Below are 24,103 nucleotides of genomic sequence, written 5' to 3' on the forward strand. Positions count from 1 at the left end.
TTGCGACCCTATAGATTGTAGCCTGCCAGGCTCCTCTGTCCATGGGGATTCTCTAGGCAAGAATACTGGAGTGGGTTGCCATGCCCTCCTCCAGGGGATCTTCCTGACCCAGGGATTTAACCCGCATCTCTTACATCTCCTACATTGGTGGGCAGATTCTTTACCCTAGGGCCACTGGTGAAGCCCTTTATGAGCCTATTATTACTCTTCTAAAATTACTTGATATACTAAAGATAATTCAGCTTGAGCTGAATTATAGCTTCTTCTGTGCTGAGAGAACCACACCTTGACATGATTGGGGGTCTTGGCTCTGAGTCATCTTTGAGGGACTGGGATGGGAGAGATTTTTGGAGATTAATTTTTTTAAAAAGATCAGAGAGTCCCCTTTATTGTTTATCATGGATGAGGAGAAGTTTCCTCCTCCTCTTGTGAAAATTCTGATCTGTAGTGTGAGCAGGTGAGCTGTGTCATGTTGGGTCATCAAGTTTCTTGACTGAAGGACCGAGATATTTCTACTGAGGAGTCATGTCAGAAAGAGGAAAATAGATCCTGATATCTCTCTGCTATCTGCTATCTTTAATGCAATTAGCCTTGAGAGTACCAAAGAGATACTGGGAACCCTGGGAGTTTTCCATCTGGGGACCACTAGCTGCAAGGCAGAAGGCAGGCTGAGAAGTCATCTGTGGCCTCTGACTTTCAACTTAAGGGGTCAAGTTGAGGATCTCCACTCTGAAGTCACCCTTTTACAAATGCCCCACACAGAGGGCAAATCATGTGTTGCAGGTGCCATTTATCTCCACGAAGACGGAAAAATGTTTTTTTGGTTGTTCTATCTCTTTAGTATTCCAGCAATGAAAGTGAGACATGACCACAGATAAAACAATGGTGGTGGTGGTGTACTCACTAAGTCATGTCCAACTCTTGTGACCCATGGACCCTAGCCTGCCAGGCTCCTCTGTCCATGAGATTCTCCATGCAAGAATGCTGGAGTGGGTTGCCATTTCCTTCTCCAGATAAAACAATACTGAAGAGAAAAATAAACCAGAAAATTTGTGTATGCCCTTTTTGAGATTCATCTAGTCTGCAGGTGAAGGCTCAGATCCCTTTGAGACTCCCTAGCCTTGGCAAATCATACTTTCCACACTGACATTTTCTTGGTTCCAAGGATGCATTAAGAAGGAAGGGAGGAGCTTCTCAGGGCCCAAGACAGAGCTCTAACCCTGTTTGCCAAATAGTATGCCAGCCTGTCATGGAAAAATGACTCTTGGCTGGGAAGCAGAGAGTCAGTGTCAGGTCACCTGTCTCAACACCTTGACCAAGGGCAGAGACATCAGTATAGTTACTACAGCCCAAGAACTTGAGGATCTCTCTGGAGCCATTAGTTAATTTAGCTTTGCCTCCATGTAATTAATCACTAAGGCCAGGTAGGAACCTGCTTTTGGAGATTGTATTTTACCAAGTTTTAATTTCTCCCAGACTCAGGCTCCCAAGAAAGTAATTTCCAAACTTTGATGCCAGTTAAGCAAAGAAGGCATGCTCTAGGTCTTAATCCTTCACCATCAGGTGCAAGTGGAGCCTGGGCAAAATCCTTCAAGCTCAGCTTCTGTGTCCTTTCTTCTCCATGATTTATTATTTTCTCCCAGCTAGAAATCTCTAGTTGTTTGCACTCTTTACCTCTTTACTTTGGATTTTCCAAGTTTCATGAAAGAACTACTAATTTCCAGTGTGAACATAGTTACTTTTCTCTTTCACACTTTGTGGATTATCCTTTTCTGAACTGTGTTATCAACAGGTGCTTAAATGGATCTTGACTACCTAATATTTATAGTAATAATCCTTTTGGGGAATCTCGAGGTGTTTTTACAAACACTTTATTTTTTCAAGTTAAAAAAAGTCAAAGTGTAGAAGAGTCAAACTCTTGGTATCTACACTGAGAATTAGACACCCAACTGTAATAATAATAATAGCTAACATTGATTCAGTGTTAAATATGTAAGAGACTCTTCGTATACTTGTCTCATTTAATCCTAAAAAGAATCCTATAAGGTGAGTGCTATTATTACCTTCATTTTATAGATGAGGAAAATGTGATACTCAGTGATGAATAAACTTGCCAGGTCTTCCATCTAGCCAATGGCATTGGTGAGATCTGAACCAGGCAGTCTGATGCCAAAGTTTATACTACGAGTAACATTTTTAGCCTTCTAGAGCTTGGATTGGAAATGACCCCATAATTTCACCAAACAAAGGCATGGCAAAATGTTTTTGATGGCCCCCTTCCATGGACTTACTGAGATTTGTGACTTTAACCTAAGTTCACCTTAAGTTTTGGAACCTGCATTCTATCCCTGAAGGCTGTGGGTCTGATGGCAAAAGCAAGATACTGTAAAATAAAATGCTGTCTCTTGTTGGCCAGTATTTTTCTTTCCCAGGACCTGAGAAGCAAGGCATGCTGAGGACAATGTCAACTTAGCATCCATCATGTGTTCTCTGAATGCAATATTCCTGACTCAACACACAGGGGTGGGAGTTTTAGAACATTTTCTGATGAAGACAATGGGTTAGTACTGACCTAGTTTCATGTTCCTGTTAGCATTCTGTAACCAAAAAAACATGCTCCTTTGATTCAGAAGATTACAGTAAGAGTTCAGTCTGGATATGGAATCAGGATATTCCAGCAAGTTTTCCCAATAAGCCAACAAGCCATAGATTCATTTATGATATCAGCTGTGCTTATAAGCTAAATTGCATGTCCTCAGTGAAGCATTTCCAAAATCACTTAGTCATTTAGTCATATGTGACTGATGAACATATTTGAAGCACAAAGAAAGAAAGAAAGAAAGAAAGAAAGTGTTCCATGGAGACAAACTTTCCAAATGTAATGAACGGTGATACTAAGACAATTAAAATATATGATGGGGTTACATTGTTACTAGATAACAACATCAGTGGTAACTAGCTGATTTTATTACCTTGCCATAGATTTTTCAAAGGATGTTTTGTAAATATTTTAAAGCCAGATTAAGATTTAGGTAGTAAAAGTAAACAAAGGATGCTGTGGGGGAAGGGCTAGTTAGGGACTTTGGGAAGGTCCTGTACACAGTGCTGTATTTAAAATGGATAACCAACAAAGACCTGTTGTATAGACCAAGGAACTCTGCTCAATGTTATGTGGTAGCCTGGATGGGACGGGGGTTGGGAGGAGAATGGATACATGTGCATGTATGACTGAGTCCCCTTGCTGTTCACCTAAAAGTCTCACAACACTGTTAATTGATTGTACCCCAATACAAAATGTTTTGGGGGTTAGAAAATAAAAATTAAAAATTAAAAGTAAACCAAAGGAGAAATAAAAGTAGTAGAATTCAGAATATTTTAAAATCTAAAATATTATCTGACAGTTGGAGTTCCTTATGGGAACTCCAAGAAAGCTTAGAGGTTTAGCTTAAGTGTAAAGAATTGGGTACAAGAGAAAAAAATGTGAGTGAGGGCTTAAACCAATTCATACTCTTGTTAGCCTTGCAGTCCACGGGGACCAAAGACAGGAGTGAGCATGATGGGAAAAGAGAAGCATGGTAGGAATGGGGTGAGTAGAACCCCATTATGGAGGCAGACAGCCCTTTAGACATCTATAATGATGGTCATAGCTTTCCTTCCAAGGAGCAAGTGTCTTCTAATTTCATGGCTACAGTCACCTTCCACAGTGATTTTGGAGACCAAGAAAATATATGACAAACCTAGACAATGTATTAAAAAGCAGAGAGATCACTTTGCCAACAAAGGTCCATACAGTCAAAGCTGTGGTTTTTCCAGTAGTTATGTACAGATGTAAGAGTTAGACCAAAAAGAAGGCTGAGCACTGAAGAACCAATGCTTTTGAACTGTGTGTCGAGAAGACTCTTGAGAGTCCCTTGGACTGCAGGAAGATCAAACCAGTCAATCCTAAAGGAAATCGACTCTGAATGTTCCTTGGAAGGACTGATGTTGAAGCTGAAGCTTCAATACTTTGGCCACCTGATGTGAAGAGCCAACTCATTGGAAAAGACCCTGATGCTGGGAAAGATTGAAGGAAAAAAGAGAAGGGGACAGCATAAGATGAAATGTTAGATACCATCACCGACTCACTGTTGAATTTGAGCAAACTCCGGGAGATAGTGGAGGACAGAGGAGCTTGGTGGGGTACAGTTCATGGGGCCACAGAGTCGAACGTGACTTGGTGACTGAACAACAACAACGATGATGGTATATTAGAGGGGTGTGCACAGGTCTTCAGGATCCCAACATTTATATGTACCCTCCAAACTTATATGTTACAGTCCTAACCTGCAATGTGATGGTATTAAGAGCCGAGGCCTTTGGGAGGTTTGTATGTCATGAGGGTGGAGCCCTCGTGAAAGGGATTAGTGTCCTTATGAAACAGACCTCAGAGAGCGCCCTCAGCCCTTTTGCTGTGGGATAACATAGCAGTAAGTCCCCAGCTCTGAACTAGGAATGCTGGTGCTTTGGTCTTGAACTTCCTAAGCTCTAGAACTGTGAGAAATAAATATTTGTGGTTAAATCACCCGGTTTATGGTATTTTTTCATAGTAGACAAAACAGATTAAGATAATGTAAAAATGTTTAATTTCTCTTCATTTTCAATTCAAAGTTTAGAATTTATGAGGTGAAGTGAATATACGTCTTTATTGTCCAAAGCTTGGTATTTAGTCATTAAAAGTCATTTGTTTACTCATTCATCAAACATTTATTTTGCATCTGCACTGAGCCAGACACTATTAGGTGCTGGGGATATACTTATGAGCCCAAACAGACAACACCCATTCCATCATGTACCTGAAAAAGCAGTGTAAGCTGTGAACAAAGGGCCACACAAGTAAAGGTATAAGCAAAGAACTGAATTGTAAATTGCAAAGAACTGAATTGTAAGTTTGTAACACTTGAATTTGTGACAGTCCAGAGCTGGACTGGGGGCCCCAGCAGAGACTTCCTGAACAGGAGATGTTTGAGTCTAGACCTGGGGAGTGAACTGGAATTCACTGGGTGAAGTGATGACATGTTGTGGGAAGGTTCCAGGTAGAGGCATCCAGGCTAAGCAAGGCCCCGTGACAAGAGGGAGAGTCACAGGTACATAGAGCCAGGAGAGAGCTGGCCTGGGAGATGGAGAGACGGAGGGGTAGGCGTTGAGATGAGGCGGGCTTGGTGGGCAGAGCCCTGCCCCTGCTAGGGCTCTGGGGGGCTTGTAGATTTCATCCTAAGAGCAGTGGATGCCCCAGAGGGGCTGGGATGTTGGTGATAGTGAGCTTACACGTGTTTTGATCAGATTTGTGTTTAATTATCATTCTGGCTTCTGTGTGGAGAACCAGAAAGATGGTAGGTTGGTGCAGGAGAGGACATGAACGGACCAGTCAGGGGCTATCACAGGGGGGTTATGGGAGCTTTGAGATAAGAACCAGAGTGAGAAGTGGATGAATTTGGGACCTATTATGAGTTCAAACCAACAGGACTCGGTGATGAAGGATTGAAGTGAAAGATGTTGGTGCCATTCACCAGGTCTGGGCACGTACCAGGATTTAATATTTGTAAAACTGAGCCTTAGGTAGATACAATACTTTCTTAGGATTATTGCTCCCTGATGCATTCTGAGCAATCCTAAAGAATCTGATCAATAAATGTTTAACATTATTTTATATTTGTTTGTTAAATCATCATTCCTCCCTTATATATTTTGAATATATCATCTAAATATACTGGTCATTAACTTACTATAAGATACATTTTTTTACCCCTAGAATCTTTCTATGTATACTTTAAAAACAATTCTTCCCCCTTTCCTAGGAGTTAACTCATTTTTGAAATCTGTTTTCATCCTAAGAGTTAGCCTGGAATATGGAGGTGTTTTGGCAGCTGAAAGTCCTGCGTAGGTATCGTAGGTATCGATGCAGAGAGGATTAGATGTCTGTGTCTGCCTGGTGTCCTTTCTTTCAGGGTATTTATTAGCACAGTTCGTAATGAATAGATACGGAGTCAGACTAGCAATTTAAAGTTCAAAGGCCTTCACCCATTTTCACATTTAGGAGTCCTTCTCTTTGTAATGGAAAGCGTAGGATGGACTAAGACCAGTGGCCACCTGGATCTTACAGACAAAAGAGAATATTCCGTCTGTAACAAGCACAGGGACTATAATTTGAAATTTTGCATCTGCAGGAATTGGGGACAATTTGAGTATAATTCGGTGTGTGACATCAGTTTGCCCCTCAAGCTTTTGCATGGCACCACTCAATCTAGTTCAGGACATCACAAACATGTAACAGTCCCAGTCTTCACCCTTGAAGAGCTCTGATTTAATAACACAAGATGACCCATACGTAACATACCACGGCTCTCTTTTCCTTCAAAAGCCAAACAAAAACTGAAAGACAAAACTGAAAACTCGTTCCCTCTGCTGCTTTGGGATGGCTGCAGCTGCCATGAGCTTCTCCTCCCATCTCCTGCCGCTCAGGCCCAGCTGACAGCACGGGGCATCTGACATCTCATGTGGCTCATTTCCACAGCAGGTCTGGAGGCCATGGATCCTTACAACCTTTTCATTTCTATGAATTCAAGTACGATGGGTATGGAGGAAGGAAGACCTAGGGTCCCTCAGAAGAATTAATTTGAATCCTGGCCAAGTCACTCAAGTCAAAGCTTAAGTCACGTAACCTCTCTGGGCCAATTTAATCACCTGTAGAACAGACACCGGGCTTCCCTGGTGGTCCAGTGGTTAAGAATCCTCTTTGTAATGCAACCCCTGGTTCTGGGAAGACCCCACATGCGGTGGACCAACAAAGCCAGTGCTCCACAACTACTGAAGCGGTGCTCTAGAGCCTGTGCTTTCCCCAAAAAGCAGCCACTTCAATGAGAAGCCCTCAGTCTGCAGCTAGAGTGCAGCCCCCACTTGCTCCAACTGGAAAAAGCCTGTGTGCAACAACAAAGACCAACCACAGCCAATAAATAAACAAATAAAACTTGGGGGGAAAAAAGAACACATACCATCCAGCTCCCTTCACTGGAATGTTCTGAAGATGAGAAGAAGGCTCTGAATGTTCTGAAGATAATCTGTGTGAATCACTAGCCCATTTTTGGAACATGTAAATTCTCAGTAAATTTCATATGAATGTGAATCTCATTTTCCTCTGCTTAGGATGATTTTAATGAACAATTTTTATGGTGTGGTAAGCCAAAAAAAAGAAAAGAAAAAAACCCACACACATACACACACAAACAACCTCTGAAAGACTGTCTCTCTTGTATTCACTTTATAGTGAAGAGCCCTTAAATCACAGTAGTAAGCGATATGGTCTGTCATCGTCAATGGCAAACCAGAAGCCAGGTATAAACTGGTCTACAAGTTTCCAGTCCTGAACTCCCTGCAATTTACATATATGTACTCCTACCAGTTGAATACTCTTAAAGTATAATGCTCAACATTTTCTTCCCCTGATCCAAAGCCATCAGTGACCATTCAAAGCCACTGGTGACCATCAGTGGCTCATCAAGTAACTGTCTCATCCTGCTACAGTGGTTCAAAAATCTTCCTGCCTCTTCTTCTGCAGTCTCCTCATCCACACATCCTAGGATCCACCAGACTTAGGCTACTTGCCATACTGTGTCCATGCAACACTGTAAACTCCACAAGGCGAGGTGACTGCTTTATTCACCACCAAATTCTCACTGCTTAGCCAGAGGCCTGATTCCCAGTGAAAGTTCAATAAGACTTTGTTGAAGATAGTATCATTCTTCATTATGATAAAGACAGTAACAGTGACAATAGTAATCACAACAGCAGAATAATAACAATCATCATAATGTTGATAGTGGTAAATAATGGTAAAATACCAAGCACAGGCATCAACTGAGCCATTCAACAGCCACTATGCTGTATATTTCTTGTCTCAACTAAACTTTTAAATAACCTCATCACTTGGAGACTATGTTTATTCCATTTTATTGATGAGAAAACCAAGGCTCAGAGAGATTAAATCACTTCTCTGGTACTGGCTGACTGACTCATTCATTTATTCAGCAAATGTTACTGTGGGTCTATCACATGTCAGGCTCTGTTTCAGGGGTTGAGGAGGGAAACTGGGTTGAGGAGTGTAACTTACAGGGGTTGGGGATGTTCCTCTTTGTGAACAACATCCTTGTTTTCATGAGCTGACAGTCTAGTGGCAGAAAACAGACACCTACTCACCAAATAAATGAGACAATGTCAGAAAGTGGTAAGTGATCAAAAGGCAAGTAGCACATGGTAAAGGGACCCATGTTGATGGGATAAGTATTCCAGACAGGGGTATGAGGTATCAAGAGTTATCTGCCTCTTGAGCAGATGACAGCTAAACAAAGTCCTTCCTGATGAAAAGGAGGGAGCCTTTAAAGACTTGACAGGAAAACGTAAGTGCAAAGGCCCTGGGGCAATAGTGTCTGCGGTTTGTTCAAGAAGTGATAAGATTGCCAGTGTGCTTGCTGATGGAGGTGGAAGCAGGTGAGGGCAGAGATGGCAGGTTCAGAGCATTTTGAGCACTGCAGACATGATACAGACTTCGGGTTTTACTCTGATTTAAAAGTGCAAGCATCCCCACCAACATGGAATGTAAAGTGGTACAGCCACTATGGAGAACAGTATGAGGCTTCCTTAAAAAGCTAAATATAGAGCTACCATATGACCCTGCAGTCCCACTCTTGATCATATATCTGCAGAAAACATGGTCTGAAAGGATACATGCACCGGAATGTACATTGCAGTACTGTTTACAATAGCCAAGGCATGAAACAACTTAAATGTCCATTGACAGAGGAATGGGTAAAGAAGATGTGTTACATCTGTACTATGGAATTTTGTGTGTGTTAGTTGCTCAGTCATGTCCAACTCTTTGCGACCCCATGGACAGCCTGCCAGGCTCCTCTGTCCATGGAATTCTTCAGGCAAGAATACTGGAATGGGTTGCCATTCCCTTCTCCAGGGGATCTTCCTGACCCAGGGATCGAACCCAGGTCTCCTGCACTGCAGGTAGATTCTTTTCCATCTAAGCCACCAGGGAAGCCCAAAGAATGAAATAATGCCATTTGCATCAATATGGATGAACCTAGAAATTGTCACACTGAGTGAAGTTAAGTCAGACAGAGATGGAAAAATATTGAATGACTTCCCTTACATGCAGATTCTAAAAATATATGATACAAATGAAAGAAACAGACTCACAGGGTTAGAGAATGGATTTATGGTTACCAAACGGGAAGGGTAGGGGGAAGGGATAGTTAGGGACTTTGGGATGGGCAGGTACACACTGCTATAAGCAGGAAGCACCTATTGTATAGCACAGGGAACTCTGCTCGATGTCATGTGACAGGCTAGATGGGACAGAGTTTGGGGGAGAATGGATACAAGTATATGCGTGGCTCAGTCACTCTGCTGGGCACCTGAAACTATCACAACACTGTTCGCTGACCATACTCCAATATAAAATTAACAAGCTAAAAGTAGACACAAGCGAACAGAGTGTGAAAGCCAAGGAGGACAGGATCTGTCCTGGGTCTTGAAAAGCATCTCTCTGGTGAAGATGTGGTGAGTAGTGAGATCAGTTACAGGGTGTTCAAGTCCCACATGTGAGAGAGGACAGCGAGATGAGGGGAAATTCTGAGAGATCGGATGCAGCATATGTGAGAAAAGAGTCTAGGATTAGCCCATGGTTTCTGAGAGAGGAGCGGACAGAGGGGTGAGAAAATCAGCAGTTCACCTGATCCACATACATCTGAGCCACCCAAGAGCCTCCCAAGTGGAGACCAGGAGTTCATCGACAGCTGGGTGTTGACATGTCTTTAGTTCAATGAAATGAAACAGGGATAGAATTTCACATCTCTGGGTTATCAGCATGTGGATGGCATTTCAGTCAGGAGGCAGGATGAGGTCACAGTGTGGGGAGTGTGGGGAGAGAAGGAGTGTGGAGAAGCTAGGGGGAAAGGAAGACAGTGTTGGCCCTGGGGTGATCCAGTGTAGAAAGGTGAGGGGGTGAAGTAAGGCCACAGGCATTGGGAAGGAGCAGTTGGCCAGGTAGGTGACGAACCAAGAGAGAGGCGTCTCGGAGGTCAAGTGGAAACAGTGCTTCAGAAAGGGCAGCGACCATCCATGTCCAGTGCCAGGTTGGATTATACCAGGACTGAGAATTAACCCCCAGAGGTGACAATGTGGAGGGGACCGGAGACCTCGACAAGAGCAAGTTCTGTGCTTGCAGCTGTGGACCCCAGATGGGTGCCGCCCACAAGCACCTCAATCTATTCTGCCCTGTTTTCTCCTTGGGTCCCAATTCCCTTCCTCTCCTACAGCTCATGAACAGTATGAAACAGTATGAAAAAGCAAAAAGATATGACACTGGAAGATGAGACCCCCAGGTCAGTAGGTGGCCAATAAGGAGAGGAGTGGAAAAAAAGCTCCAGAAGGAAAGAAGAGGCTAAGCCAAAGCAGAAATGATGCCCAGCTGAGGATGTGTCTGGTGTGAAAGTAAAGTCTGAGGCTGTAAAGAACAATACTGCATAGGAACCTGGAATGTTAGGTCCATGAATCAAGGTAAACTGGAAGTGGTCAAACAGGAGACAGCAAGAGTGAACATCGACATTTTAGGAATCAGTGAACTAAAATGAATGGGAATGGGAGAATTAAATCAGATGAACATTTACATCTATTACTGTGGGCAAGGATCCCTTAGAAGAAATGGAGTAGCCCTCATAGTCAGCAAAAGAGTCTGAAATGCAGTCACTTAGCCTCATTGTGCTTCCTGCAATGGAGTAAATAAAATATGGATAATTAACCATGCTTCAAAGGAAAGGTGCTCTAAATAAATGGCATTATATTAAAAAAAAAAGAAACAAAGGAGTGGTGTTAGTGTTACTTGTATTCTTTCTTTTAACTTAAACTATAAAACCAGTCAATCTTAAAGGAAATCAACCCTGAATATTCAGTGGAAGGACTGATGCTGAAGCTGAAGCTCCAATACTTTGGCCACCTGATGCAAAGAGCTGATTCAATGGAAAAGACCCTGGTGCTGGTAAAGAATGAGGGCAGGAGGAGAAGGGGGCAACAGAAGATGAGATGGTTGGATGGCATTATCGACTCAGTGGACGTGAGTGAGCAAACTCTGGGAAACAGCGAAGGACAGGGAAGCCTGGTGTGCTGCAGTCCATGGAGTCATAAAGAGTCAGACACGGCTTGGTGACTGAACAACTACAAAACTATAAAATCTCAGAGGACAAGTCTTCTACTTACTAGTACTTCTTTGCATCAAGCATAGGGTCCTGGTGGATGCAAAATAAATATTCTTTGATTTAATAGGTCATAAGGGATAAATCCCCTTGGGTCTAGGAAATGTATACTGGCCATGCTCAGGGATTTTCCTCTCACCTGCCACACGTTCTCCTCCAGTCACTCAATCATTCCTTCATTCACTCACTCTGCAGTTCCTCCTGGGGGCCACATTCCCTAAAACTAGAACTTTCTGGTGCATGACCCAGCTCTGTCACTGATTTTTTGTCTCTTAGCCTTGTTGGCTGTGAGTTGAGGAAATCAAGACACACGGTCTAAAATACAAGCCAGAACAGTGAAACAGGTCTGTCTTAGATAATCTTCCCTCTAAATAAGAGGGACTTGAATAAAGTAGTAGGTTGTGTCAGATTAGGGAGATTCTTGCATGCCAAGCTCAGAGTAGGTGCTCATAATATTGGTCCATCACATCCATGGTACCCTGAAGAGGGCAGAACAGGAGAGAGTGGAGAGTGGAGAATGGGATAGACTAGTTAGAAAACTGAAGAAGCAATGCCATACTGGAGGTGATGAGGTCTGAATTAGGAAAGAGAAGAGACAGGACCACAGGTGGCAAGCCTGTCCTTGGATGGCACCTTTGTTAGGGACTGAGTCAACACCCACTCTGGTCCAGGTACCAAGTCCAGGCTCGAGGTGTTCATGGCAGCTGAGAGCATGGAAAGCATGAGACAGAAAGTGGGGATGTGGCAGAAAGCAAAGACAGAACCGTGTGTACATGTTAAGTCACTTCAGTTCAGCTCTTTGTGACCTCATGGACTGTAGCCTGCCAGCTTCCTCTGTCCATGGGATTCTCCAGGCAAGAATACTGGAGTGGGTTGCCATTTCCTTCTCCAGGGAATCTTCCTGACCCAGGGATTGAACCCACATCTCTTATGTCTCCTGCATTGGCAGATGAATTCTTGAAAGGACACATTTACTTGCAATGTGCCAAGTGCTGGCCGCAGGTACAAATAGGATGATAATGGGGACAGAGGAAGCGATTTTTGAACTGTGAGTTCCTCCTTTCGCCTTTCCAGATCCACTCTCCACCTTTCTCCACTTTGCTCTCTGACCCGCCCTCCAGGAGGCTGAACTGTATGGACCGCAGTGGGCTTCTCGTCCTTGGCATCTGGCTGTGTATCAGAGGGCAAGGGGAGACAGAGGGCAGAGCATTGATCCCCTTCACTTCCAGAAGTTAACCTTGAGTTAGCTTTGTCACTCATCTGAGTCACTGCCCCTCTCAAGGTGGTCTATTCTACAGGACTCACCTTCTGGGTTCTGGTTTACCCTTCTCTCCTCCAAGGCCTGACTTACGACAGCTCTGCAATTACGATCCCCTGTGGTTTTCTTATGCCCCAGCTGTAACTCTGTAATTCATTCCTTTATCCCAGTTTGATTATATTAATATCTCTGGCTCTTGTTGGGACTCTCACTGATAAGTGCTGGACCTTTGAAATACGAATTTGCAATTCTTTTGGACTTTTTCCCTTAGTAAACTATGAGCTCTTCTATGAGAAGGTATGTCTTGTCAATCTTAGTTCTGTTTCTCCCTACCTCCACTGTTTACCACGATTTCCATTCACAGTGGTTGTTTATTGCTTGTTCAAAAATGTTAATTTCTCCTCAGTCACAACCACTTCTTTGACCCTAGCTGGTCCCGTGTGGCTCAGTCACAAATATTCCCCTCTGAGTCTATGCCCCTGGCAGGATCACCAAGGCAAGGAGCTAAAGCTTCATTTTTCTCTTTCACCTTCTGGCTGTTCTTAACTCACTGTTTCTTAATCAATAAGCTAAATGTTCCCACTAAGGCCTTTTCCTGCCCAATACCCCAAAGGGTACAGATTTCACCTCAATATCAGATGCATGTGACCTCAGAAAAGACCCTAAATCTCTGTTGTAATTTCCAAGATTGCAAAATCAAGATAAAACTAATACCAACTTTATGAGTGGCTGGAAGAATAAAAACAAATGTGATGTTTCATAGAATTTACTGTCTTTCTCATGAAATATATCAGTGACTTGAAATAATAAGCATTTTCTCCACCCGCGCTCTACTTTCTTCAACTGTTTTCATGAGGTAAACAGGACATTAAAACATCGAGCACAATCATAACAACTGACATTTCCTGAGTACTTACTCCCTGCCAGGAACTATTCTAAGCACTTATATATGTCATTTCATTTAATCTCCACAAGAAACATGTACGATCGAGTCTTCTTTATCCCAATTTTTACAGATGAGGAAAAACATGTCACAAAGAGATGATGTGACTTGCTCAAGGTCAGGAGCTGGAATTGAAACCTAGGAAGCTCCATCCAAAGTCAGGAAGCTGTTAACCCTTAGCTTACCTGTCTCATTCATTTACATTCCCTGTGACATATGTGAAGACAAATCCTACAGATTGGCCAGAGTTAATGAACTATCATGGGGAAATTATTAAGGGACTGAGAGTAAAGTTTGCATTTGTGGAAATTCTTGTGAATTATATTTCAGCTCAGGTGTTGCACTCCAAAATTCAAATTCAGTCCATTGTGTCTGGTTAACTGAACAGCATTCTTAGCATCTCAGTGTGGTCAAGGACACGTGTTCTAGCCAGAGACTCACCTGAACTTAGCGCATGCTCCACTTCTTGCATGATCACTCGAGGGGAGGAGGTGGTGGTCTCCATGTCTATCAGTATACAGGTCACTTTGGGGGGCACAGTTGCTTGGGACGTGGCCTCCGTTGGCACTGACTCGGCTGAGGCATGTGAAGTAGGTGTGTGGGTAGAGCTGTGCCCTTCCGTGTGGGACTCTGGTGTGGTTGGGGCTCCTGTGGGCTCGGCGCTGGTCTCGGCAGAGCTGTGGCTGGTGCTGATGGAGGCAGATGGAACCTCAGGTGGAGAGGTTGATGGGGGTGAGGGCGATGAGGCTGGAACTTGAGGGGAGGTGAATGTGGGAGACTCAGCAGTGGGGTGTGATCCCGTAGCGGGCACGCCGGCCTCTGGAGTGTCTGAGCTGTGTTCCTCGGGCGTGGGTGTTAAGTGGACCCCACCGCTTGTTGGGGAAGGGTCTGTGCCCTCCCAGTTGGAGGCAGGGCTGGTGGACTGCTCTTCTCTGGGCTCTGTGGAGATGTTCTTTGTGGGTGGAGATGTGGGGACCGGTGTTGAATCTGGGAGGACTGAGCTGTTGGGCGGGCCACTGGAAGGGGAGGCGGGAGGGCTTTGCGGAGAGCTGGTCCAGATGGCTGTCGGTGGGGTGGTCTCTGCCAGAAGAGAATCAGTGGAGGGGATGGACGCAGACACGCTCAGTAGCCTCAGCCCTGCAGAAGAGCCAGGACAAAAGTGGTTAATGTGTGAAAAAGTGCACGGCAAGGCTGTGTTACAGTATTTTCACAGGTCTTTCTCATTTTACACTGTGCCTCTGTAATTGTGAAGGTGACTTTAAAAATATTTTCATCCCACTAATTGCTCTCTCCTCCCTTGGTGACCATCAGTAGGAACCAGCCTGAAAGCTCAGCAGGAGCAATTAGTGGGTCAGTATGCACAAGTTCAGCCAATACATGGCGTGAACTAGCCTTGTCTCTGCTTGCTTAAAGCCATGCCCTTAAATACTGAAACACTCTGCGGAAGTGACTTTATGAAAATTTGTCTGGGCTGTTAAAGGGGCTGTTCCACATGGCCTGGGGATGCCCAGCCTATGTGATGGGTTTGGGGAAGTGCAAAGCTGGTGGAGCTCACTGATTGGCTCTTCCTTGCCATGGGTGCTCACTGATTGGTTGCTCCCTGCTTCAGGGTTCTGAGCTCTGCAACCTGGCACAGGGATGCAAGATGGGCTTGCCCACTTGGGTGAATAAAGGTGTGAGCATATTTCCTATGGAAGAAGAAAGCAGGAGGTCCCCGATTAAAAGCTGAGTAGAGGAAGGAATCTGAAGTTTGGAAATATTTTCTGAGACTAGGACCTGGTTCTCCCAAATTTGAGCTTGGGGTCTTTACCTTCATGTTGTTTTGCCAATTTTTTCATATTTTGTAAAATTTTGGAATTAGTTTTCTTTCTTCTGTCCTCCCTACCTCCATTTATCCCATTCAGTTTCATTCATTCACTCAAGTATTTAATAAATGGCTTCTATGTACTTGTACTATGCTAGACACTGAGTTTATGATTTCACTTTTTATGTAGCACATCTCTTGATTGCCCCGCCACAGCCCTGACCATTTCCCAACAAGCTTTTTCCCTAGTCATTTCCATCTCAGTGGATGGCAAGGTCTTTCGATTAGTTACTCAGTTAAAAATCCAGATATCATCCTTAATGCATCTCTTTCCCTCACTGCCCCTCCTCCATCCAACCATCAGCAAATCATGATGACCGTACCTTGAAAACAGATCTGAATCCAGTCACTCCTCGCCACCTCCCTTATTATCTCAACATCACCTGAGCCACCAGTTGTCTAGACAACTGCCACCATCTCTTAATAGGTCTGCGAGCTTCCAGATTTCCTCCTTTCAGCCTACTTTTCACATAGCAGCCAGTGTAATATTTTAAAGTGATAAATCAAACTGATTTAAACTGATCAAAACCCTCCCAAGGTTATGCTTAGAAGAAAATTCAAATCTATATCCTTATGTCATCATTCCATGTTCTCATCATTCTAGTTAATCTCTATTCAAATGTTAACCTCCTCCTTAGACGAATCTTCCCAGACAGTCCTAGCCAAAGTCATTCCTATTTCAGCCCCTTGCTTATTTTTTCCAAGGTTTAAAAAAATTTTTTTAGTGTTAACACATACATTTAACGTTTTAACCATTTTTGAAGTGTATAGTTCATTGGCCCCAAGTACATTTTCCTTACTGTTCAACAATCACCATCATCCATCTCCAGAACTTTTTCATCTTCCCAAACCGTACCCATGAAAAAATAACTCTTTATTTTCCCCTTTCCCCAGTCCCTGGAAACCACTATTCTACTTTATATCTCTTGAATTTAACTGCTTTAGGTATCTCATATAAATAGAATCATACAATACTTGTCCTTTTGTTTGTGACTTATATCACTTACTAGCAAAATATCATCAAAGTTCACCCATGTTATAGCACATGCCAGAATTTCCTTCCTTCTGAAGGCTAAATAATATCCCATTGTAGACACCACATTTTGTTTATTCATTCATCCAGTGATGGCCACTTGGGCTGCTTCCACCTTTTGGTTATTGTGAATAGTGCTGGTCTGAATATGAGTGTACAAATATCTGTTCGGGACCATGCTTTCAATTGTTTGGGGTCTATGCCCCCAAATGGAATTAGTCATTCCATTTTGATCTATTAGGTCAGCGGTAAAGAATTCACCTGTCAAGCAGGAGACACAGATTCAATCCCTGGGTCAGGAAGATCCTCTGGAGAAGGAAATGGCAACTCACTCCAATATTCTTGCCTGGCAACTCCTATGGATAGAGGAGTCTGGCGTGTTATAGTCCATGGGATTGCAAGAGTTAGACATGAGTTAGTGACTAAATCACCACACATAGAAGTTTCTATGTTTAATTTTTTTGAGGAACCACCACATCTTTTGCTTTTTTTTTTTGTTTTTCAAAAAGTTAATAAGATAAAATTGGCTTCCCTTGTGGTTCAGCTGGTAAAGAATCTGCCTGCAATGCAGGAGACCTGGGTTTGATCCTTGGGTTGGGAAGATCCCCTGGAGAAGGGAAAGGCTCCCAACTCCAGTATTCTGGCCTGGAAAATAACATGGACTGTATAGTCCATGGGGTTGCAAAGAATTAATAAATAAAATAGTTTCTCCCTGAAACTACATATTATTTATCTGCCTATTATAGCTCTCTTCTCCCAGAAGGTAAGCTCCATGATGGTGCAGGGATCTGGTCTGACGCACTGTTATTTCCTCTAGGCCTAGAAGAGTGCCCAGGTCATTGTAACTGCTCAATAAGTACTTGTGGGAAAGGAAAGAAATAAAGGATGAAGGGAGGGAAAAAAAGGAGGGGGGTAAAGAAGGAGAGTGTAAAAATGAACTAACTTAAGAACTTTATTTAAAAAAAAAAATACCCCAACATTTTCCTACTCCTCTCTATACACCAGTGGGTATGGCCACATCCGCCATGGCTGCCCAGGTCTAGCTGCCTACCCGCTGTTATCTGAAGGTAGGAACCTTGCTGAAAATGTCAAGCCTCTGTCCTTCTACCATGCATACATGGATGCCTAGTGTCTTGTTAGTGCATGCATGCTCACTCAGTTGTGTCTGATCCTTCGTGACTCCATGGGCTGTAGCCTGCCAGGCTCTTCCATCCATGGAATTCTCCAGGCAAGAATACTGGAGTGGCTTACCATGACCCCTCCAGGGGATTTTCCTCACCCAGGGATTGAACCCTCATGTCTTAACGTCTCCTGCATTGGCAGGCGGGTTCTTCACCACTACACTACCTGGGAAGCGTAATGTCTTGTTAGGCCTGCAACTATTAATTCTCCAAACTCTGAGGTGACTTCCTTGGGGGTAGCATTAGGTAACAGCCAAACATGATCAAGATTCATAAGGAAAAAAAACATGGGCTAGATTTTAGCACAGAGAAAGGAAGAAAAGAGGGATGCAGAGGGATGTTGGCATTCAGCTGTGTGATGGGCTCAGTACTGATGAAAAGTTGTGCTACAGAATCTAACCAGAAAGCAAAGTTTTCCCAATATTTAAGTGAATTGAACACTTTGGTTGTTGTCAAGGTAATTGGTTTTATTTTATTTAAAAGGAGTTGGGGAAGACCATAAACTACAGGAGAGTTACTCTCTTAGTAAACAGGGATACAGACCTCCCAAATTAGTCCACGTTACTGTGGTGGACTCTTAGCAGCTGTGAAGTCTCAATAATTTCAGGATGAATGCAGGTCATGAGGTCTTTGAAACAGGGACAAAGCAATAGTTGGGACAAATATTATTAAAACATTGAATCTTCTTATATGACCTTAGAACTTACTGGCTCTGCATCCTTGTAGCTCCCGTGACTCATTAAAGATTCTGAGGCCAAAAAAAATGGACAACATTTAACTACTGTTTAGTATCATATAGTAGATGTGCAGATGGAAATAGATAGAGATTTTGTCTGGCAACTAAGTCTTGGAAATCTGTGATGAATGAGCAATGTCATCTATTATATATAAAGGAGCACAACTTCATTCAATCATTCAAGCTTTTATTGAGTAGTTTCTACATCCCTGACCTCGCCCTCAGAGACTTCCTTATTTAGTAGGACAGAAAGGACACCCAACTCTGTGTAATATGATATGATCAGCACATTATGGAAGTAAAAGCAAGTTGCAATGGGAGACCCAAGGAAAGATGAATAGATTCTGTATGGGGACTGTGGAATGCAAAAACATACAAAGTCATTTTCAAATGACATTTAGAAAAGTCACAGAAGAGATGACATTTGAGTTGGTTCTGAAAGGATGAGAACACACAAGATGCCATTAAAGTATATGATAATATTCAGGGTGACACCTGCATTGTCATTTCCAGGGGAGCTAAAAGCTGTACTATGGAAATCATTATAGTGCTGAAAAGGACATGTTCCAGGAATAAGTTTGGTGGCTGGAGACACCCATTTTCTTGTTTAACCCCGACTAATATACTTTCATAACTCCTGCCCTTCCTGCTTCCAAAGAGGAATGCAGCGGTTGTTCATTTCCCATGACTACCTACTCAGCACTTAAAGTATTTTATGGTCTAGTTTAGATGATTCTTACCCCTAACAAACAACAATGCATAGAAAGTGCAGGCCAACACTGGTCATCTTCACGTGAACAAGGCATTAAAGCCTCTGATTTGCCTAATTTGATGGTACATTCCATATTACTCTGAGTACATGAGGGTGGGTCTTCTTTCAGGTTGAAGATATCCGAAGCTCGGGTGCCATGACTACCCTAGAGAATGTTTGCTGTCCTAGTTAGCTCAGGCTGCCAGAACAAAATATAGACCAAGTGGCTTTTATCAATAGCAATTTACTTCTCACAGTTTGGAGGTTGAGAAGTCCGGTTAAGGTGTGGGCCAATTCAGGTTCTGGCAAGAGCGCTGCATCTGAGCTTGTTAAGTGGCAGCCTTTTAGCTGTGTCTTCACATGGCCCTTCCTCGGCATCTGCTGGGAGGTATGCAGAAAGTTCTCTGGTGTCTTTTCTTATAAGGACACTAATCCCATGATGAGGGCTCCACCCTCGTCTAATCCTAATTACTTCCCCAAAGCTCCAACTTCAAATGCTATCACATTGGCTTCAACACTGAGAATCACTAAGACAGTCTAAGAAAACAACATTTCTGCTTTCTCATATGTGGGACTTTTGTTTTCATAGGAATATCAAATCGATAAGTCAAACAGCTAAGGAGTATCCCAGGATTTCAAAACTATTTTTAGTGCTAGAGAAGGTCTAGGTGACACATGATTATGACCCCTCATTGGATGAATGAGAGAACAGACACAGGGAGAGGAAGTGATGTAATTGACCTTACACATCTAAGAGGAGATGTTGGGCAGTGTTGTCTGAAGAAAATCATGTAGAGACAGGCTCAGAATTAGAATTCCCCACCACCACACTGTGCCTAGTCTTGGAAAGACCTCAAAAAGGCCTGTAGAACATACTTTAGCAACTCTCAGTACAGAGTAAGCAAGGAGGAGCCCATGCTAAAATAAGCCAAGAAGTTAAAATAACATGCCAACAAGGGCCTATTATACAGCACAGGGATCTATACTCAATATTTTGTAATAATCTATATGGGAGAAGAATCTGAAAAAGAATAGATATATGTATAACTGGATCACTTAACTGTATATTTGAAACTACCAGGATATTATAAATCAACTATACTTCAAAAGAAGTCATTAAAATGAAAAAAAGAAAAAGAAAAAAACATCCCCCCAAAATAACGCAGTGCCCTATACATTTTCCCACCCAAAGTAGAGCCACTTTCCTCTGAAGAAAACAATCAGTTCCAATGTTTCCTTGAGAAAATGGCAGAGTAAATAGAATGAAGACACTGAATCCATTATTCTCTAAATTAGAGGTGACTTTGCCACACATGATGTCCCTGACTACGCAGTAACAGGCTCAATGCCTGAAACGGAGTGACTCAAGGAAGGAAATCTCTTATACTTGGCTCAAGTGAGAGAGGAGAAGGAAATGGCAACCCACTCCAGTGCTCTTGCCTGGAAACGCCGGCGGACAGAGGAGCCTGGTAGGCTGCTGTCCATGGGGTCACACAGAGTCAGACACCACTGAAGCGCCTTAGTATGCATGCATGCATTGGGGAAGGAAATGGCAACCCACTCCAGTGTTCTTGCTGGAGAATCCCAGGGACGGCGGAGCCTGGTGGGCTGCCGTCTATGGGGTCGCACAGAGTCAGACTCGACTGAAGCAACTTAGCAGCAGCAGCAGCAGCAGCGAGAGATCCAGGGGTATGACGGCTAGAAGTATGACTTAATCTGAAATGCTTCCTCGTAAATGTACAAATGGAAGCCCCTCCTGAAGTTTGGTCGGGTTAAAAGTTTTATGTTGCAAGAACAGCCAAGAGTGCTATTCTCTCAATTTGTCCCACTCTCTTCTTCCCCCTCTGTGTCCACAAATCAGTTCTCTATGTCTGAGTCTCTATTCTTGTCCTGCAAATAGGTTCATCAACACAGACTCCATTACATCTGTGCTAATATATGGTATTTGTTGTTCTCTTTCTGACTCACTTCACTCTGCATGACAGACCACGGTATAGCACAGGGAACTCAGTTCGGTGCCCTGTCATGGCCTGGAGGGGTGGGAAATGGGATGGGGTGGGAGGGAGGTCCAAAAGGAGGGGATCTGTGTATACGTATAGCTGATTCAGTTTGTTGTACAACAGAAACTAATACAATATTGTAAAGCAATTATACTCCAATTTAAATAAATAAATAATTTACATGTATTCCCCATCCCGGTCCCCCCTCCCACCTCCCTCTCCACCCGATCCCTCTGGGTCTTCCCAGTGCACCAGGCCCGAGCACTTGTCTCATGCATCCAACCTGGGCTGGTGATCTGTTTCACCCTAGATAATATACATGTTTTGATGCTGTTCTCTTGAAACATCCTACCCTCACCTTCTCCTGCAGAGTCCACAAGTCTGTTCTATACATCTGAGTCTCTTTTTCTGTTTTGCATATAGGGTTATCGTTACCATCTTTCTAAATTCCATATATATGTGTTAGTATACTGTAATGGTCTTTATCTTTCTGGCTTACTTCGCTCTATGTATGACAAAAACCACTGCAATGTTGTAAAGTAATTAGCCTCCAACTAATAAAAATAAATGGAAAAAAAATAGGCAGAAAAAAAAATTTTAAAGGCAAAAAAAAAAAAAGAAGATTAGCTGACAGATTGTTGCTCAGAAGAAAAGCAGACTCTTGTTGGATAGATTATGTTTCCATTGTATATTGTCCTTTAATGTGTGAAAACAAACAAAACAAAAAAAACCATGTCTGACTTGAGCTGGGATTTCTGGCGTTGCTAAGGAGGAGAGATTGGCGGCTGATGGCTGGGACACGTAGGCAAATTTCCCGGTACTGAGGGGAATTACAAGATGCTCCAGGGTAGAGAGTGTGAATTCCACGCATGCGCTCTTGCCTCCTGCCCACCTGGGTGTCAAGAACATAGGGCGGCAGCCGGTGGACAAGGAGTGCCCTGAACTGCGCCTCTTCCTGGGTCTTGTGAGCGGCAAACTGGGCCAGTGCCAAAGTCCCAGGTGGCCTGATTACCTGTGTACTCACCTGTTCTCTACCCCCCACCCCCCCACCCCCATAACATGTCCTCTCTTGCCCTTGGCTTGTTAAGTACCCGAGAAAACATGTGACAAAGCTTTGGCAAATTCGGTGAAATTTGATCAAAACACAGTCAAGCCCTCTCCTGTGCTGCCAAGTCAGCCCGAGGGGTGCCTCTGCCCGTGGTCTCGGGGGACCGTGCCAGGCCTGCCTGGCAGAGGTCCCAGCCCTGCTGAAGGTCTGCTTGCTAAAGAACTGCTGACAGTCAAGCCCGACTGGACCATGTCACTCCCCTTGCAGGGCTGAGGGGAAGAAAGGAAGCCTGCACAGCAGATAAAACTCCAAGACCCCACTGAGACCTAGAAGGCTCTCTGGGATCCAAGCACAGTCTGCCTCTTCAGCCTTGCTCCCCATCAGACCCAAAAACACATCAGACTTTTCACGGTACTCTATTCCTTCTGCCTAAACAGCTCTCCCTCTCATGCCTGCCTGAGATTCTCCTGCTCATTCTCCCAGCGTTAGCTTAAGAGCCTTTGCTGATTCTCCTGCTAAATCCAACCTCCATGCCCCCATCTCCAGCCTCAAGCCCTTACGTGCTCAGAGCATCTTGTATTTTAACGTCACAGCACTGAAATTGTCACGTAACTACATGCTTGCTTACGGGAAGCTTTGTTTAATGCGTGACTCCCTTTAGGAATCTAAGATTCACATGGAGCAGGGGCTGTAGTGGATTTGCTCCTCACATATCCTCATTATCTGATCCATAAAAGCAGTTCAGCTATAAACATATAAATGAATGATAGAATGAGCTGAGGATATCATGAAGGGCACTGTGCTGACCATTTCACATGCATCATCCCATTCAGTCCTAATATCCATTGTTATCTTGGTTTCACAGATGACAAAACAGAAGATCAGAAAAGTTAAGTATCTGCCCTAAGGTCATGCAGCTAGAACATGGCACAGCTGGAGCTTGAACCTGAAACTGTCTGGCTCCAGGCTGATCCTATAACCATCCCACTGTACTGTACTGGGAAATGGAAGGATGTCTTTGAAGCCTGGGCCCCATGTTTGTAAAGGCAAATAAACACCAGTTTTCCTTTATCTCCCCTAATATATTCTCTAGTGTGGGTCACTAGAGAGGGCTTTAAAAAAAATTACATGACCACGTGACCCTTTTTCTTCCCCTTTCATCCTGCTGTAGGCTCTCTAATGGCCTCAGGATAAACTGTGAACTCCTTGGCACAGCACACAGCACCTTTGATGATCTCCCAACCCCACCCTTGGTGAGCCTGGTGATTCTAGCAGTCTGAATCAGTGTGCATCTCTGAAACATCGGCTGTCTTCCTCCTCCCAGCCTTTGAGTCTGTACTTCTTCCCACCCTGGCTTCCCTCTCCCTTCTCCAGTCCTGAGAACTCTGGACTTCATACCTCCTCTATGAAGATTCCCCAACTTGAATGAGCCCTTCTCCTCTGTGTGGCTAATCATAGCACACGTTATACTCAGTAGTTTCTCTCCATTCTTGTATCCCACCAGACTGGGAACCCTAATAACAGCGATCACAGCATGCTGTTCATGTTCCCGGCAGAGAAAGTGCTCTATAAATATTCAGTAAAACCCTGGATTTTCCACCTGTTGAAAAATGAAAATGTTCTCTGGCTTATCTTTTGGGCTTTGATAGCAGAAATGCATCTTCCTTTCTATTTCTCTCTAAGCTCCATAAAAACAACCAGCTCCGAGGAAATTTTGGATGGCTCTCTAAACATAATTTTTGCTTGTTTGTTTTCACTTTGGAAACAGCAGGGATGTCTTCTTTTTGTGCATGATATAGACCAGAGTCACCAGCTTTTGAAACACTGGCCTGTCAATCAGCTGGCCCAAACACAGGCGGGCCTCACCATCCTGGCACTGAATGGACTAAACTTTAGCAAGTATTTGAGTGAGAAACAGTACAGAAGAATCTTAAAACAATATGTATACTTAAACATATAAGCTAGGTCTTAATGTTGCTTCAGTTCAGTTCAGTTCAG

General features: G+C 43.5%; 1 protein-coding gene across 1 annotated transcript in view; it reads right to left on the minus strand.

The window, feature by feature from the left end:
* PARM1 (prostate androgen-regulated mucin-like protein 1) overlaps window positions 1-24,103 on the minus strand; it is a 122,500-nt gene that overhangs the window by 30,359 nt on the left and 68,038 nt on the right. The window contains exon 2 of the mRNA XM_020904120.2: window positions 13,934-14,629. Coding sequence (XP_020759779.2) covers window positions 13,934-14,629 — 696 coding nt within the window. The remainder of the gene's footprint in view (window positions 1-13,933; window positions 14,630-24,103) is intronic.

Source organism: Odocoileus virginianus, chromosome 29 (assembly GCF_023699985.2).
Source record: "Odocoileus virginianus isolate 20LAN1187 ecotype Illinois chromosome 29, Ovbor_1.2, whole genome shotgun sequence".
Taxonomy (NCBI): Eukaryota; Metazoa; Chordata; class Mammalia; order Artiodactyla; family Cervidae; genus Odocoileus; species Odocoileus virginianus.